General features: G+C 37.0%; 1 protein-coding gene across 1 annotated transcript in view; it reads right to left on the bottom strand.

The window, feature by feature from the left end:
* Window positions 1-17,923, bottom strand: part of GUCY1A2 (guanylate cyclase 1 soluble subunit alpha 2) — a gene marked incomplete at both ends in the record, with an annotated part of 289,102 nt that overhangs the window by 116,017 nt on the left and 155,162 nt on the right. Inside the window, one exon of the mRNA XM_080932509.1 lies at window positions 13,754-13,897. Within this exon, the coding sequence (XP_080788635.1) occupies window positions 13,754-13,897 (144 nt within the window). The remainder of the gene's footprint in view (window positions 1-13,753; window positions 13,898-17,923) is intronic.

Raw genomic sequence — 17,923 nt, 5'->3', positions numbered from 1 at the left:
CTTTGTACAAGGAGATAAGAAAGGGTCTATTTTCATTCTTCCGCATGCTGAGTACCAGTTGGACCAACACCATTTGTTGAATAGGCTGTTTTTTTCCATTGAATGTTATAACTCTTTTGTCAAAAAGCAGGTGACCATATACATGAGGGCTCATTTCTGGATCTTCTATTCTATTCCATTGATCCATGTGATTATCTCTGTACCAGTACCATGCAGTTTTTAGCACAATTGCCTTGGAATATAGCTTGAGGTCAGAGATAGTGATTCCTGCAGATGTTTTCATGTTGTTGAGGATGGATTTTGCTATTCTAGGTCTTTTGTTATTCCAGATGAAATTGCACATTGCTCTTTCCAACTATATGAAGAATTGGGTTGGAAGTTTGATGGGGATTGCATTGAATCAGTAAATTGCTTTTGGTAAGATGGCTATTTTTTAAATGTTGACCCTTCTAATCCATGAGCATGGGAGATCTTTCCATTTTCTGGGATCTTCCTCAACTTCCTTCTTTAGAGGTTTGAAGTTCTTGTCATACAGGTCCTTAACTTGCTTAGTTAGGGTCACACCAAGGTATTTTATAGTTTTTGTGACTATTGTAAAGGATATCTTTTCCCAAATTTCTTTCTCCACATGTTTGTCCTTTGAATATAGGAAAGCTACTGATTTGTTTGAGTTAATTTTATATGCATCCACATTGCTGAACTTGTTTATCAGCTGTAGTAGTTCTCTGGTGGAACTTCTTGGTCACTTACATTCACTATCATGTCATCTGCAAATAGTGATGTTTCTAATTCTTCCTTTCCAATTTGTATCCCTTTTATTTCTTTTCCCTTTCTAATTGCTCCAGGCAGTACTTCAAGTACTATATTGAATAGGTAGGGGGAGAGTGGGCAGCCTTGTCTAGTCCCTGATTTTAGTGGGATTGATTCATGTTTCCCACTTTTAAGTTTGATGTTGGCTATTGGTTTGCTGTATATTGCTTTTATTATGTTTAGGTATGAGCCTTGGATTCCTGTTTTTTTCAGAACTTTGAACACAAAGGGGTGTTGAATTTTGTCAAATGCTTTCTCAGCATCTAGTGAGATGACCATGTGGTTTTTTTTCTTTGAGTTTGTTTATATGGTGGAGTACCTTGATGTATTTCCGTACATTAAACCATCCCTGCATTTCAGGGATGAAGCCTACTTCATCATGGTGAATGATCGTTTTGATGTGTTCTTGGATTTGGTTTGTAAGAATTTTTTTGAGTATTTTTGCATCAATGTTCATAAGTGAGATTGTTCTGAACGTCTCTTTCCTTGTAGGGTCTTTGTGTGATTTAGAAACAAGGGTTATTGTAGCCTCAAAAAATGAGTTAGGTAATGTTCCCTCGGATTCTATTTTGTGGAATAGTTTGGACTGTATTGGTATTATTTTGTCAATAAATGTCTGATAAAATTCTGCATTAAACCCATCTGGACCTGGGGTTTTATTGGTTGGGAGGCTTTTGATGACTTCTATTTTTTTAGGTGTTATGGAATAATTTAGATGGTTTACCTGGTCCTCGTTTAACTCTAGTATCTTGTATCTTTCTAAAGATTCATCCATTTCCTCCAGATTTTCCACCTTTCTTGAGTATAGGCTTTTGCAGTAGAATTTGATGATTTCTTGAAATTCCTCAGTTTCAGTTGTTATTTCTCCGCTTTCCTTTATGATTTTGTTAATTTGTATACTCTCTCTTTGCCCTCTAGTTAGTTTGGCTAAGGGTTTATCAATCTTGTTGATTTTTCTCAAAGAACCATCTCTTGGTTTTGTTGGTTCTTTGAATGATTCTTTTTGTTTCTATTTGGTCTATTTCTGATCTAAGTTTGATTATTTCTTGAAGTCTACTTCTCTTGTGTGTATCTATTTCCTTTTGTTCTAGAGATTTTAGCTGTGCAGTCCAGTTGCTGGTTTATGCTCTCTCCAGTTTCTTTTGGGAAGCACTCAGAGCTATAACATTCCCTCTCAGTACTGCTTTCTTTGCCTCCTATAAGTTTGGGTATGTTGTGTTTTCGTTTTCATTGAATTTTAGAAAATCTTTAATTTCTTTCTTTCTTTCTTCTTTGATCCTGCTATTGTTTAAAAGAGAATTGTTTAGTTTCCATGTGTATATGGGCTTTTTGTTGTCTTTGTTGATATTAAAATCCTGCCTTAGGCCATGGTGATCTGAAAGGATGCATGGGAGTATTTCAATCTTCTTTTATCTATTGAGGCTTGTTTTGTGACCAATTACGTCTTCAATTTTGAAGAAGTTGGCCTGAGGTGCTGAAAAGAAAGTGTATTCTTTTGTTTTAACATGCTATGTTCTGTAGATATCTATTAATTACAGTTGGTTCATAACCTATGCTAATTTTACAGTGTCCTTGTTCAGTTTGTTTCCATGATCTGTCCATTGGTGAGAGTGGGGTATTGAGGTCGCCCTCTGTTATTGTGTGGGGTGCAATGTATTTTTTGAGCTTTAGTAGGGTTTCTTTTAAGAATATCGGTGCTTTTGTATTTGGAGCATATATGTTAAGGATTGAGAGTTTCTCTTGACAAATTTCCCTGTAATGAGTAAAATGCATCCTTCCTTATCTTTTTTGATAGCTTTTGGTTCTACTTTATTTGATATTAAAATGGCCATTTCAGCTTGCCTCTAGGGCCCATTTGCTTGGAAAGTTTTTTTTCCCAACCTTTTACTCTGAGATATTGTCTGTCTTTGTCTCTGAGATGAGTTTCCTGCATGCAGCAAAATGCTGGGTTTTGTTTATGTTTCCAGTCTGATAGCCTATATCTTTTTATTGGGGAATTGAGTCCATTTATGTTAACAGATATCAAGAAATAGTGGTTGCTGTTTCCTGCTATTTTTGCTTTTGGAGGTTGAATTGTGCCTGTATGTCTTTCTTCTTTTGGTTTTCATGCTTAGGAATTTTATTGTTTTTATAAGAATGTAGTTCTCCTCCTTGTATTGGGTTTTCCACCTATAATGTTGTAGTGCTGGGTTTGTGGTCAGATATTGTGTAAATTTAGTTTTGTCTTGGAAAATCTTAGTCTCTCCATATATGGTAGTTGAGAGTTTTGCTGGGTATAGCAGCTTGGGCTGACACTTGTGCTCTCTTAGTGTCTGCATGATGTCTGACCAGGCTCTTCTAGCTTTCATAGTTTCTGCTGAGAAGTTGGGTGTGATTCTGATTGGTCTGCCTTTATATGTTACATGACCTTTTTCCCTTACTGCTTTTAGTATTTTTTCTTTGCTTCGGGCACTTGACGTTTTGACTATTGTGTGTCAGAACAATTTCTATTCTGGTCCAAACTATTTGGAGTTCTGTAGGCTTGTTTTATGCTCATGGTTATCTCATTCTTCAGGGTAGTGAAGTTTTCTTCTACAATTTTGTTGAAGATATTTACTGTGCCTCTTAGTTGATATTCTTTACCCTCTTCTATTCCTCTTACCATTAGGTTTGTTCTTCTCATTGTGTTCTGGATCTCCTGGACATTTTGGTTTAGGAGCTTGTTGGTTTTTGCATCTTCTCTGACTTTTTTATCTATGTTTTCAATGTTGTCTTTGGCTCTGGAGAGTTTCTCTTCCATCTCTTGTAGTTTGTTGGAAATGCTTTGCATCTGTGACTCCTGGTTTCTTTTTTAGGTTTTCTATCTCTAGGGTTGTCTCTTTTAGTGTATTCTTTAGTGTGTCCATTTCTGTTTTAAATTCCTTCTTCCATTGCTTCATCTCTTTGGTTCTGTTTTCCTCTAGTTGTTTGAGTTCTTTGAGTGTTTTTCTTATTTCCTCTTTAAAAGCTTCTAATTCTTTATGCTTTTCCTCCCATTCTTGTTTAAGAATCTCTATCAGCCTCTTGAGCTATGATTTTATTTCTGAGTCTTCTTTTTCTGGAGTGTTTGGCATCCCGCTGTATGCTGTGATGGGAGAGCTGGGTTTTGGTGTTGCCAGTTTGTCTTGGTTTCCCTGGGGTACATTCTTTTGATTTCCTTTTGCCATCTTGTTGTCTGTGTTTATATGTGTTCTTGTTGTCAGTGATTGGTTCTTGCCTCTCCCTTGTACCTGGCCTGTGTCTCTTGGTCTTCGCTGTTCCTAGTGGCGGATGGTATGAGAGCCTGTTCTGTACTCAAAGTCCTCTGACTGGGAATAGCCAGATGCCGTGTTACTGGTTCATGGAACCAAGCAGTGGGGGGTGAACTTTCTGCACGCTAGGCAGAGATCTCTCTGTAGAGATCTCTCTGCACCCCTGCTAATTGGAACGCCTTCTTACCAGGCCTGTATCCCTGGATCTCCGCTTTTCCTGGTGGCGAATCTTGTCTTATATTTTAAGCTTTTCTTCAGATAGTTTCTCTCCCAGAATGATTGGTACAGAACTCTAGGACGAAGCTCAGAATGATGAGTGACAAGATGCATTTGTATTTGATTTATGTAAGCCTCTTTCTCCCTACTAAGGTGAAGCTTCCGTACACTTGGACATCTTTTTGTTTGTGTGTGATTCTGTGAATAATGGGAATGTGCCCCTTCTCATTCATATCACATTGTGTTTTTTCAGTTCAGTTTGAAAGGTTATTCTATTGTCTGTAGATATGGTCCGTTTCCCAGGGATTATTGCACAAGAAAATTCTCTTTTTTTCTTTTCTTTCTTCTTCTTCTTCTTTTTTTTTTTTTTTTTTTTTTTTTTTTTTTTTTGGCCACCACTTTAATATAGTCTCTTTACAAAAAAAAATTGCCACACATTCTAACACTTGCATCTTGAGTCTTACAATATAAAAACAGCAATTTATGTTGTTTAAGCAGTAATATGCAATGTGCACCCTAATTGCATTGTTGCTGTAGAATTTGTTTTGCATTTGATATTCTGTATTGAAAGTACATATTCACTCCCAAACTTTGAAAGATAGTTAAATAGTAATCTATATTCCAATAATACATAATATAAGATGAATCACCAAACACCAAATCACCTATAACTTACCAACCAATCACGATCATGTTAATTCAAAGCTTTGTTTTTATGAGTATAAAAGCACAAATAAATAAAAGATATAAGCTCTAAGTACACATTCTTTTAAAAATTTAGGTGGTTTTACCCACTTCAAAGATGCCATAAGATACTCTGTATCAAAGACATGCATGTGTATAAATAGGGGTACTGATGTTTGTAAACCCTAGGGAGTATCTTCCTTGTTTTGACCTCACTTTAACTTTGCGTTTTTGTTTCTATGATTCAGTTTTCACATCCCGAAAAGGGAACTCTTCAATCACTTAAGCAGGAAATGTTCTAATAATAAATTTTATATCACAAATGCTTTCAAATATCAGTGTAGCCTGTGTCACAGTTATGGCATACATGTGGTAATTGCCAACATTACAGTGCTTTTTATTTTAGAATGTGATTTCCTAGCAACTCTAGATTTTTTCCAAATGCCTGAATTTATTTTTCCCACATTGAAATGCTTCCTACTGCATATAAAATTACCACAGTTTGCATTAGTGTAACACGATTAAATTTATATGTAGATTCAATTGGAAAAAAATTATCCTAATCCTTTACTTTCAATGTGTTTAATATCAAAACCAATCATAAAAATTCATAAAAATGAATTTCACATAATCATGTAAATTGAGACCTGACATTTGGTCATGGTTGGGTTCAGGAGCTATGGCAATTTTTATAACAATGTACCCAATACATTCAAATCATTCTTAGTGAAAGGCCTGTTGAAGCTAAAGAAAGAAAATATTTGAATGGGCAAGTAAGTGATAATCAGGAAGTTCATAGAAACACAGTTTTACGGTGATAACTGGGCATCTGAGAAGATAAAGTGTTTATATTTGGAAGTAGTTTGTTGCTTATACTCAGGTGAAACCTGTTTCTTCATGAGTCTTTATGACAGTGATGTTAGTACTCTTATCAACCAATATTTTGAATGTTTTCTATTTTTAAGTTAGTTAGTTAGACATGAGGTAGGTAAAGGTAAGTGAAGACAACATATCACTAACCTACCTAAAAATTGCAGTCCACAGAATCTATAACTACAAATATCCAAGTTACTGTCTAAATCAGACATAGATATTATTTTTCTCAATTATTTATCTTTAAATTGAGATATTTTGGGCTTTTGTAATATTTTGGCAAATGCTATTTTTTTATTAAAGTATTTATTTACATCCCAAATGATGCTGTGCCTCTTGGACCACCCTCAGAGTCCCTCCAATCATCCCTATCCATTCCCTTCATCACTGAGGGGGGTGGGGTCCTTCTCGGTGTTCCTCCCCACAAACTCTGGCCTACCAGGTCTCTGCAGGATTAAGTGCATCCTCTCTGAACAGGGCACCGTCTGCAGTGTATATGCTGGGAACCTGAGTCTGGCCCATCTGTGCTCTTTGGATGGTGGCTCAGTCTCTGGGAGCTCCAAGGGTTCCAGGTTATTTGGCACTGTTGGTCTTCCTATGGAGTTCCCTTCCCCTTCAAAGCCTTCAATCCTTCCTCCAAATCTCCCATAGGGGTCCCAAACCACAGTCCAGTGTTAGACTGTGGTAGGCAAATGCTTATAAAATAGTTTTTGACAATTTCAAACATTCACCAACACATTCTAGTTATTTTCACCCTGCCATCTCTCACATTTATCCCACCCCAGGGACTCTCTCTCATCTCTTTACCAGATTCATGACTTTGGAAGACTTTCAAACTCATGACTAAGGTTTGGTTTATAGTCCATTTAGTTTAACCAGATTCACCTGTGTGACCCTTAGATTGAAAGTATCCACTGGAGCCTACTGGCATAATCTATGGGCTTAAAACTGAAGTTCAAACTCCACCTGTTCTCCAGCCCCCGCCTTAGCAAATATGTCAGTAGGAAATAGTTCATCAGTGAAAGCTAGGTGTGCCACATACTTTTAACATTTTTTGTATATCAAATGTTTAAGATAATATTGTTTATATCCAGACCTACATTATCCCAGTGCCTTTGTGTACTTCTAATTTGGAACTGAAAATTCTGGAAAAGACACTGCTCTGTCTGACATTATATGGCAACCCTATATAGAGGCAGTTTTAAATGTTCTTATTGGTTTTTTTCTAGAAAAAATATTATACATGGCTATGATAATTTTTTTCTTTTTTGAAAGAATAATATATAATTATATCATTTTTACTCCCCTTTCTTCCCTCCAAACTTTTACATATATTCCTCCTTTTCTATTTCAATCTCACTGAATATTTCCCATTAATATGTTATTGCCCCCCCCCCCCACAGACTGTATAACACTAGTTGTATGTATGTTTTCAGGACTGATAATTTGGTATTGCATAACCAATTGATGTGTTCTTTCCTGAAAAAGACTCTTTGGTTCTTAGCATTTCTTACTTTCATATTGTCCTTCATGAAAGGGTTGAGGTCTTGAAATCTTTCCCCCTTTCACTTTGGCATATCTTTTGTTTGTCATTATTCAGCTCATGTGAAGGCAGTTGGGCTGGTGAGATTTTATGGGTACTACTTCTTACATTAGGCTAATTTTAAGTTTTAATTATGGATAGGAATCTTCAGATATAGAGATAACCATGGTATCCAAAAGAGGATATAGGATCATCTGTAGTTGAGTTACCGCCAATTGTGAGCCAACTGATGTGGATGTGAGAACCAATCTCAGGTACTCCACAAAAGCAGTACAAGCTCTCAATCACTCAGCCACCTCTCTAGCCTCTTATGTATTTTGATATATTTTAAAAATCAAGGAAGATATGAGGGAATTACACAGTATACACAAGATTATAGAAACAATAATGCAGATCATCTATAATCCATGTCAGGTTTATACTATTTTTATACTTCTTATTCTCTAATCTTCATTGGGAAAAACATATTTAATCTTATGTTTAAAACTTTTCATAATTCGGTCAAGAAAATATTGCTAGATTGTAAGAGAACTGACTTTGAACCCATATATTTCCTTTAAAGAAAAAGTTTGATTTTTCTGTTCCTATAAAGCTAGTCAAACATGTGTGACCTAGACTGTGGTTATGTGATCAATTAATAAAATGAATATTATCAGGTTTCATCTGTACTCAAGACCTGACCCTGGGTAACAAACAACAACACTCCAATCCCACCCAGATAAATCTTGACCTGCAGGAATGATGACACACCTGGGCACACAGGTGAGACAACCACTACTGCCACAATACCTGGTGTGACTGAGCCAGATCAGGACACAGGGAGCACAGGAACAGCCACTGAGTTGGGAATATGATCCTTCCAGTTTATATCTGCACCTGGGAGCAGACCCTGTGCTACAGCTCTCCATACTCCAATTCCATCCAGAGGAAACTTGATCCTCAGGGGTGCTAACATACCAATGCTCATAGGGTCACAGATTCAAGGAGACAGTTTTAACTTGAGGAGCCTCAGGAGTGCTAACATACCCATGCTTACAGAGTCACAGATTCACAGAGACAGTTTTAACTTGAGGAGCTTTGGCACACCTATCATCACAAGCTCACAAGAGCAACAGGCTCCATCCAGAGAAAGCAAGGCCAGGTAACACCAAAGATAACCAAATGGGGCAAGTAGACTCAGGAACAAAAGAAACAGAAAAAAAATGCTATTGGGCATCAACAGAATCCAGTTCTCTGACCACAACAAGCCCTGAATCACACCTGAAAAGCATGATATTGATATAAAAGGACATCTGATGATGATGATAGAGGACTTTAAGAAGGACATAAGTAACTCCCTTGAAATACAGAAGAACATATACAGGTAGAAGGACTTAAAGCAGAAAAACATAAATCCCTTAATGCAATACAGGAAAAGACAACCAAAAAGGTGAAGGAATTGAAGAAAACTATCCAGAATCTAAAAATGTAAATGAAATCAATAAAGAAGTCAAAAAGAAAAGAAGATATCCCTGGAGATAGAAAACCTAGAAAAAAGTGTCAGGAGTTATAGATGCAAGCATTTTTGTTGTTGCTGTTGTTGTTGTTTGTTCTTTGGTCTTTGTTTTGGGGTGAGTGAATCAACAAGATACTCTTCAAAAGGCATACAGATAATATTCAAATTAACAAAATTATAAATAAAAATGAAGATATAACAACAGAAAATGAGAAAATTAAAAAAATTAACAGGTCCTACTACAAAAACCTATACTCAACTCAACTGGAAAATCTGGAGAAAATGGACCATTTTCTTGTTAGTTACCAGGTACTAAAGTTAAATCAGCATCAGAAAAACTATCTAAACGATCCTATCACCTCTAAAGAAATAAAAGTAATCATTAGAATTCTCCCAAACAAAAATAACAAGGACAAGATAGGTTTAGTGCAGAATTTCAAAGAAGACATAAAACCAATACTCTTCAAACCATTCCACAAAATAGAAACAGAAAGCACACTACCCAATTCGCTCTTTGAAGCTACTAATACCTAAACCACAAAAAGATACTACAAAGAAAAAGAAATTAAGACTAATTTCCCTCATGAACATCTATGGAAAAATATTCAATCAAATTCTTGCAAACTGAATCCAAGAACACTTCAAAATGATTATTTACCATAATTAATTAAGCTTCATCCAAGGGATGCAGGGATGGTTCAAGATATAGAAACCCATTAATGTAATCCACTATATAAACAAACTAAAAGGACAAAAAGAACCCCACATGATCATCTCCTTAGATGCTGAGAAAGCATTTAACAAAATTCAACACCCCTTCATATTAAAAATCTTGGAAAGATCAGGAATTTAAGGCCCATACCTATACATAGTAAAAACAATATACAGCAAACCAATAGACAACCTCAAACTAAATGGTGAGAAACTTGGAGCAATCCCACTATGACTGCCCACTCTCTCGATACCTATTCAATATAGTACTTGAAACCCTGGACAGAGCAATTAGACAAGAAATGCAGGTCAAAGGGATACAAATTAGAAAGGACAAAACCAATATACCACTATTTGCAGATGATATGATAGTTGTTGGGATTCTGTAAACCCCACCCCTCAGTTACCTGGCAACAGCCAGGTATGCTCTGCCCCAGTGACCTGACACTATAAAAGGGGCTGCTTGCCCCCTCCTCTCTCTCTCTCTTTGCCTCTTGTGCTTACAGCTTTGCTCTCTCCCTTTACCCCTCCCTTCTCTTTACCCCCTCCCTCCACATGTTCATGGCTGGCCACTGCTCCTCTACTCCTCTATTCCTCTCTTCTTTCTTTCTCTCTGCCTCTACTACCCTCTTAACTCTCCCATGACCTGAATGAACTCTATTTTGTACTATACCTTGGTATGGCTGGTCCCTCAGGCAGAAGGCATTCCCAACATGGGCCTCCCAGAGTCATTTCCCTTGCCCCCAGGCCTTGCCGCACCTCCAAGAGCCCTATTCCCATCACTCTCTCTTCATCCTTTTCTTAACATCGGTGCTGAAACCCGGGACATCATTTTTTAACAACACTGGTGCCCCGTGACTTTTAACAACATTGGTGCCCCGTGACGTTTTTTCCCCAAAGGTATACTTAAATAATTCCAAATATTCTGTCTGAATACTCCTAAATCTGATAAACAACTTCAGCAAAGCTACTGAATATAAAATTAAATAAATCAGTAGCCTTCCTCTATTCAAATATACACATGCTGTGAAAGAAATCAGAGAAACAAAACACTTCACAATAGTCACAAACAATATAAAATACCTTTGTATTACCCTACTCAAAGAAATGAATGATCTGTATGACAGGAATTTCAAATCTCTGAGAAAGAAATTGAAGAAGACCTAAGAAGATAAAAAGGTCTCCTGTGCTCACATCAAAGAGCACACCAAACTATACTGATCCAATAAGTTTAATAGAATTTGTCAACCTAGATAAGTCAGATGAGCTTGTAAAATTCCATCCCTTATAAAACATTCAATAACAACCCTATTTATGAAGAGATTCACTGACAGAAACATAAATATCTGCTTCCATCTTCACTCCTCTCTCCTCTCCTTCTCTTCCAATTTTCTAACCTTTTCTCTGCCTATCTCTCTATTGTCCAATCATGTATCACCTTAACATCAACTCACACATGGGCACAGCTGAAATTTTCCCAAACAGAGCACCAATGGCTTATGCCCTAAGATCAGCAATTTACAATGAAACCTCATGAAATTCCAAAGCTTCTGTATGGCAAAGGACACTGTCAATGGGTCAAAATGGCAATCAACAGATTGGGAAAAGATCCTCAGAAACCCTATATCCAATAAAGAGCTAACATCTAATATATACAAATCACTCAAGAAGTTAGACTCCAGGGAATCAAAGAACCCTATTAAAGATGGGGTACAGAGCTAAACAGAATTCTCAACTGAGGAATCTGAAATGGCCGAGAAGCACTGAAAATGTTCAACAACCTTAGTTATTGGAAAACACAAATTAAACAACCCTGAGATTCCAGAATGGCTAAGATCAAAAACCCAGGTGAGAGCATATGCTGGTGTGTTTGTAGAAAAATAGGAACACTCCTTCATTGCTGTTGGGATTGCAAGTTGGTACAACCACTCTGGAATCAGTCTGGCTCTTCCTCTGAAAATTAAACAGTACTATCTGAGGACTAAACTTTGCTGTTCCTAAGTATAAACCCAGAAGATGCTCCAATACACAACAAGGACACACATTCCACTATCTTCATAGCAACCTTATTTATAATAGCCAGAAGCTGCAAACAATTCAGATGTTCCTCAATAGAGGAATGAATACAGAAAATGTGGTACATTTACAAAATGGAATACTACTCAGAAATTAAAAACAATGACTTCATAAAATTCTTAGGCAAATGGATGGAACTAGAAAATATCATTCTGAGTGAGGTAACCCAACACAAAGGAACAAACAGGGTATGCATCACTGATAAATATAAAAAGTTTTGAATACCCAAGATACAATTCACAGACCACATGAAGCTCAAGAAAAAAAGAAGACCAAAGTATGGGTGCCTCAGACTTTCTTAGAAGGGACAACAAAATACTCATAGGAGGAAATATGTAGACAAAGTGTGGAGCAGAGCCCGAAGAAAAGGCCATCCAGAGACTGCCTCACCTGTGGATCCATCCCATATACAGGCATCAAACCCAGACAACATTGTGGATGCCAAAAAGTGCTTACTGACAGAAGCCTGATGTGATCTATCTGTTTCCTGAGAGGTTCTCCCGGAGGCTAATAAATACTGAGGCAGATGCTTGCAGCAAACCATTGGACTAAGAACAGAGGTCCCAATGTATGAGTTAGAGAAAGGACTGAAGGAGCCAAAGGGGTTTGCAACCCCATAGATAGAGCAACAATATTAACCAACTCGAATCCCCAGAGCTGAGATTGATGGAAGGGATATCTATTGACCAGCTCAACTTGGGATCCAGGTCAAGGGAAGGCTCCAAGGCCTGACACTATTACTAATGTTATGGTGTGCTTGCATACAGGAGACTAGTATGACTGCCCTCTGATAGGTCCAACAAGCAGCTGAATGAGACAGATGATGCTACTTACAGCCAAATATTGGACTGAAGTTGGGACCCCCTGTAGTTGAATTAGGGAAAGGTTGAAAGAAGCTGAGAAGGGGGGGGGGGGGGAATCTATAAGAAGGTTAGCAGTCTCAACTAACCAAGCCCCTTAAAATTTCTCATACACTTTTCCACAAATCAAGCAACATAGAGGAGCTGGGCAGATGCCCTGGGCTCATATACAGAAGAAGGCTCCCTGGTCTGGCCTTAATGGAAGAAGAACCTAACCTGCAGTATCTTGAGACCCCAGGGAATGTGGAGTCCTAGTCAGGTGGTGGGAGGGACTAGGTAGGTAGGGGTAAGGTAGTTCTGGAGACAGAGAAAAAGATGAATGTGATGAGGAACTGTGGGAGGGTGGGCTAGGAGGGACTAAATATTGGACTGTAAAAGAATAAAAGTAATTAAAACCAAAACATAAGTCCCACCACTTTAATAATTTTAAATGGAAAGTTATTTGGTTATAGTGGTTAGTTTGGCATTACCCAAAAACTAGAAGTATACATATTATGAATCCTCTCTTCTTTGGTAAACTAGTAGTTAACAAACTTTTCTAAAAGTTCTTTCTTGAATTCAGTCATTTTTCTGAATAAGAGGGATCTATTTGTCAAGAATATGTGGTAATAGTAATTCTGGTACTTTTCACTGGGTCTTAGCAGTAATGCAATTAGATTAACTCATTCTTGGAGACTGCTTATGAGTTGCAGGGGGCCATTTATTTATACAAGACAATAATACTGCTAATAAAACTGTGATATCCAGATGGTAAGTTTACTGCTGTTTCCAAATTTCTTTGGTAGGTATTTCCATGAAACAAGCTGTACAACACACACACACACATCCACCCACACACACAAATTACAAAATTCAGAAATCTAGAGCTTCTTCAGAAAAACTGGACTCTTATTTATTATTGTTATGGCTACATCTCAGATTCTGATTTTCACCATCAGCCTCATTTTAACAAGGTAATTTATACATTGACATAAAGGTCTCCCTGGTTAAATCCTTTACTTTTTTCTAAGGTTCATGGTAAGTTTGTCTTCCATGTGCCTTTCCTGTTTCGAAGACCCTGGCCTATGGGTTTGCATAAGTCGATCCCAGTTCTATCTAGATTTATTAATTATGGCAAGTATAATTCAGTAGGGAATTTCTGAATACCAAGCCCCATCCACAGAATAAGTTTCATTAAAAGGAGTATTTGTTTTTCACATCAGTTTTTTGAGGTTACCTGAATGGGCCTTCCATCAGGAGTGAGAACCTCTTCTGAAAGTTCCATCATCTTTAAGGCCATCAGAGCAATGGGCTTGGCATGGCATAGGCTTTTTCTGTGCAGTCCTGATGCAACACAGTACGCGTCCCCTATTGTTTCCACCTGAAGTAATTGGAGAAACCAAATGCAAACGTAAGAGTCAGAAGAGAAATGATTAGTGTTATGCAGTCAAAAATTATGCTGAAAAATATGTCAAGGAGGCATCAATATGTTATAAGCAATTAGACAACTGAGTGTAATCACAGTAGAGTTTGCAAACAGCTACAAATACTGACATCTCACTCCAGGTTATTCATCATCACTATAAATGATCACTGAAAGTAAGAATGGCTGGAATATAATTATTCCACCAAAACCAGAGTTGTCAGTATTTTACCTAGATGATATTCAAATGATGACTTTTCAAGAGGCATCATTATATCTTCTTCAAAACTTTGGCACTCTTTTGGAAAGCTTTTGTTTCGTATCTTCAATTTTTCTACATTCCCAGTTGAAGACTTGTACATTGCATGTATCTGTAATTCGATGTCAAGTCTGCTTTCACTTATTGTTAATAATTATAATACTAAAATTTATTAAATGTATACTTCAAATCATTAAACATTTAAGCAATTTATATATATTACCTAGTATTTAATGAAATAAACTGAAATGAGAAATCATTATATTTTATTTAAGAATTGTGAAGAGAGTGACTTCCATGAAGACTCAGGACCCACCTGCACATGGCTGATCCCACAGAGAAGCCTTGCAAGTGCTCTCCCACCTGAGACAACTGGAGCTTGCCACATAACCTGCAGGCAGCCCTAGAGGAATAACCTGGAGCCATGGAGTCCAGCTTGTTTGGTATACTCTGGGATCAGGTCTTCTAAGGTCCAGCAATAGGGCAGAGTGACCAAAATCAAGACTCCAGACCCACCTGCACATGGCAGAGCCCACAGTGAAGCCTTGCAAGAGCTCTCCAACCTGAGCCCATGGTAAGCCCTAAGCCTGCCACATACCCTTACCGTCAACTGTGGAAATAAAAAACCTTAAAAAGAAATAGGAGTTACAGATGCAAGCATCACAAAAAGACTACAAGTGATGGAAGAGAGAATTTCAGGGGCTGAAGACAACATAGAAAACAGAGTAAGAGAAGATGCAAAAACCAAAATGCTCCTAACCCAAAATGTCCAGGAGATCCAGGACACAATGAGAAGACCAAACCTAAGGATAACAGGTGTAGAAGAGGACAAAGAATATCAACTAAAAGGCACAGTAAAGATCTTCAACAAAATCATAGAAGAAAACTTCCCTGCCCTTAAGAATGAGATGACCATGAACATACAGAAAGCTTACAGAACTCCAAATAAATTGGACCAGAAAAAAAAACTTCTCCTGACACACAATAGTCAAAACACTGAATATTTGAAACAAAGTAAGACTCCTAAACACTGTAAATGGAAAAACAAAACAAGTAACTTATGAAGGCAGGCCAATCAGAATTACACCAGACTTCTCAACAGAGACTATGAAAGCCAGAAGTTTCTGGATAGATGTCATGCAGACCCTAAGAGGACACCAATGCCAGCCCAGGTTACTATATGCAACAAAACTCTCAATCACCATAGATGAAGAAACCAAGCCATTCCAGGACAAAACCAAATTTACACAATACCTGACCACAAATCCACCCCTACAATGGATGATAGATGAAAAGATCCAGCACAAAGAAAGAAACTACACCCAAGGAAAAGCAAATAATAATAATAATGATAGTAATAATAATAATAATTATTATTATTATTATAATCACACAAGTAAACCAAAAGAAGGAAAGCACACAAACATAAGTCTAGCACTAACAACAAAAATGACAGAAAACGTTCCATAATTTCTATTAAAATCAATAGACTCAATTCCCCAATAAAGAGACATAGACTATCAGACTGAACCCATAAACTAAATCCTGCATTTTGCTGCATACAGGAAACTCATCTCAGAGACAAAGACAGATACTAGCTCAGAGTAAAAGGTTAGGAAAAAACCTTCCAAGCATATGGGCCCAGGAAACAAGCTGGAGTAGCGATTCTAATATCAAATGAAATAAATTTTTAACCAAATGTTATCAAAAAACATAAGGAAGGACACTAGTTATTCATCATATTCCTTATCAAGATGAACTCTCACCACCTTGAACATTTATGCTCCAAATACAAGGGCACCCACATTTATAAAAGAACTCCTAATAAAGTTCAAAACATATATTATACCACACGCAATAATAGTGGGAGACTACAACACCCCACTCTCATCAATAGACAGATCATGGAGACAGAAACTGAACAAAGACACAGGAAAACTAGCAGAGGTTATAAACTAATTTGAATTAACAGACATTACAGGACATTTCATCCAAAACCAAAAGAATGTACATTCTTCTCAGCACATCATGGTACCTTCTCCAAAATTAACCATATAATCAGTCACAAAACAGGCCTCAACAGATACAGGACCATCAAAAGACTCCCATGCATCCTATCAAATAACCACGTACTAAGACTTGTCTTTAATAACATAAGTAACAAAAAGCACACATATACATAGAAACAGCTCTGATCAATGATAACATGATCAAGAAAGAAATAAAGAAAAAAAATCAAGGTCTTTTTTAGAACTTAGCAAAAATGACACCACTACATACCCAAACTTATGGGATGCAATGAAAGCAGTACTGAGAGGAAAACGCATAGCTCTGAGTGCTGCCAAAAAGAAAATGGAGAAAGCATACACTAGCAGCTTGACAGCACAGATGAAAACCCTAGGACAAAAAGAAGCATATACACCCAAGAGGAGTAAATGGTAGTAAATAATCAAACTCAGAGCAGAAATCAACCAAATGTAGACAAAAAAAAAAAAAAAAAAAAAACTATACAAAGAATCAATAAAACCAAGAGGGTTTTTTTTTTTTTTTTTTTTTTTTTTTTTTGGAAAAAAATCAAGAATATCGCTAAACCTTTAGCCAGACTAACTAGAGGGCAAAAAAAAAAAAAAAAAAAAAAAAAAAAAAAAAAAAAAAAAGAGTATCCAAATTAACAAAATCAGAAATGAAAGGGGAGACATAACAATAGAAACTGGAGAAAATCAAGGTATCATCAGATCATACTACAAAAGCCTATACTCAACAAAACTGGAAAATCTAGAGGAAATGGATAAATTTCTAGATAGATACCAGATACCAAAGTTAAATCAGGATGAGATAAACCATCTAAAGAGTCTCATAACATCTAGAGAAATAGAAGCAGTCATCAAAAGCCTCCCAACAAAAAAAAAAAAAAAACCACTACCCAACTCATTCTCTGAAGCTACAATTACTCTCATACCTAAACCACACAAAGACACTACAAAGAATGAGAACTTCAGAACAATTTCTCTTATGAATATCCATGCAAAAATATTCAATAAAATTTTTGCAAACCAAATCCAAGAACACATCAAAACAATCAACCAAGATTACAAAGTACGCTTTATCCCAGGAATGCAGGGATAGTTCAATATATGGAAATCCATTAACATGCAGGGATGGTTCAATATATGGAAATCCATTAATGTAATCCACCATATAAACAAACTGAAAGAAAAAAAAAACATATGATCCTCTCACTAGATGCTGAGATAGCATTTGACATATTCAATTGCCCTTCATGATGAGAGTCTTGGAAAGATCAGGAATCCAAGGTGTAGATTGTCCTGAGGCTGTTTGTATTTTAATGTTAATTCCACTTCCTGATAAGCACTGCCTAGTTCTGTTCTCTTGGGGTGACATCAACTGAACCTTCCCATTTTAATTAGTAAAATAAGGAAAGCCAGTGATTGGGTGGGTCGAGGGATGCAGACATGGCCTAGAAGTTTGAGGAGTTCAGAGGATGGTGATGAAGGTCAGGGCAACATGGAGGTGCCCAAAGACCAGGTGGACACAGGTGGGACTGATTGACATTAAATAGCTATGAACATCAAGGATTTTATGGGTCTAATATCTCATATAGAAGGGAAGTTTGCATCTTTGCCTATTTGATGTAATCTTGTTGTGTAGATGCTTGTGGATTGAAAGTTGAATATATAAAACTGTTTGAAAAACCATCAGGCCGT

This window comes from Micromys minutus, assembly GCF_963924665.1.
Source record: "Micromys minutus genome assembly, chromosome: 18".
Taxonomy (NCBI): Eukaryota; Metazoa; Chordata; class Mammalia; order Rodentia; family Muridae; genus Micromys; species Micromys minutus.
The sequence above is the reverse complement of the archived record's forward strand: the minus strand, read 5'-3'. Positions and strand labels throughout refer to the sequence as shown.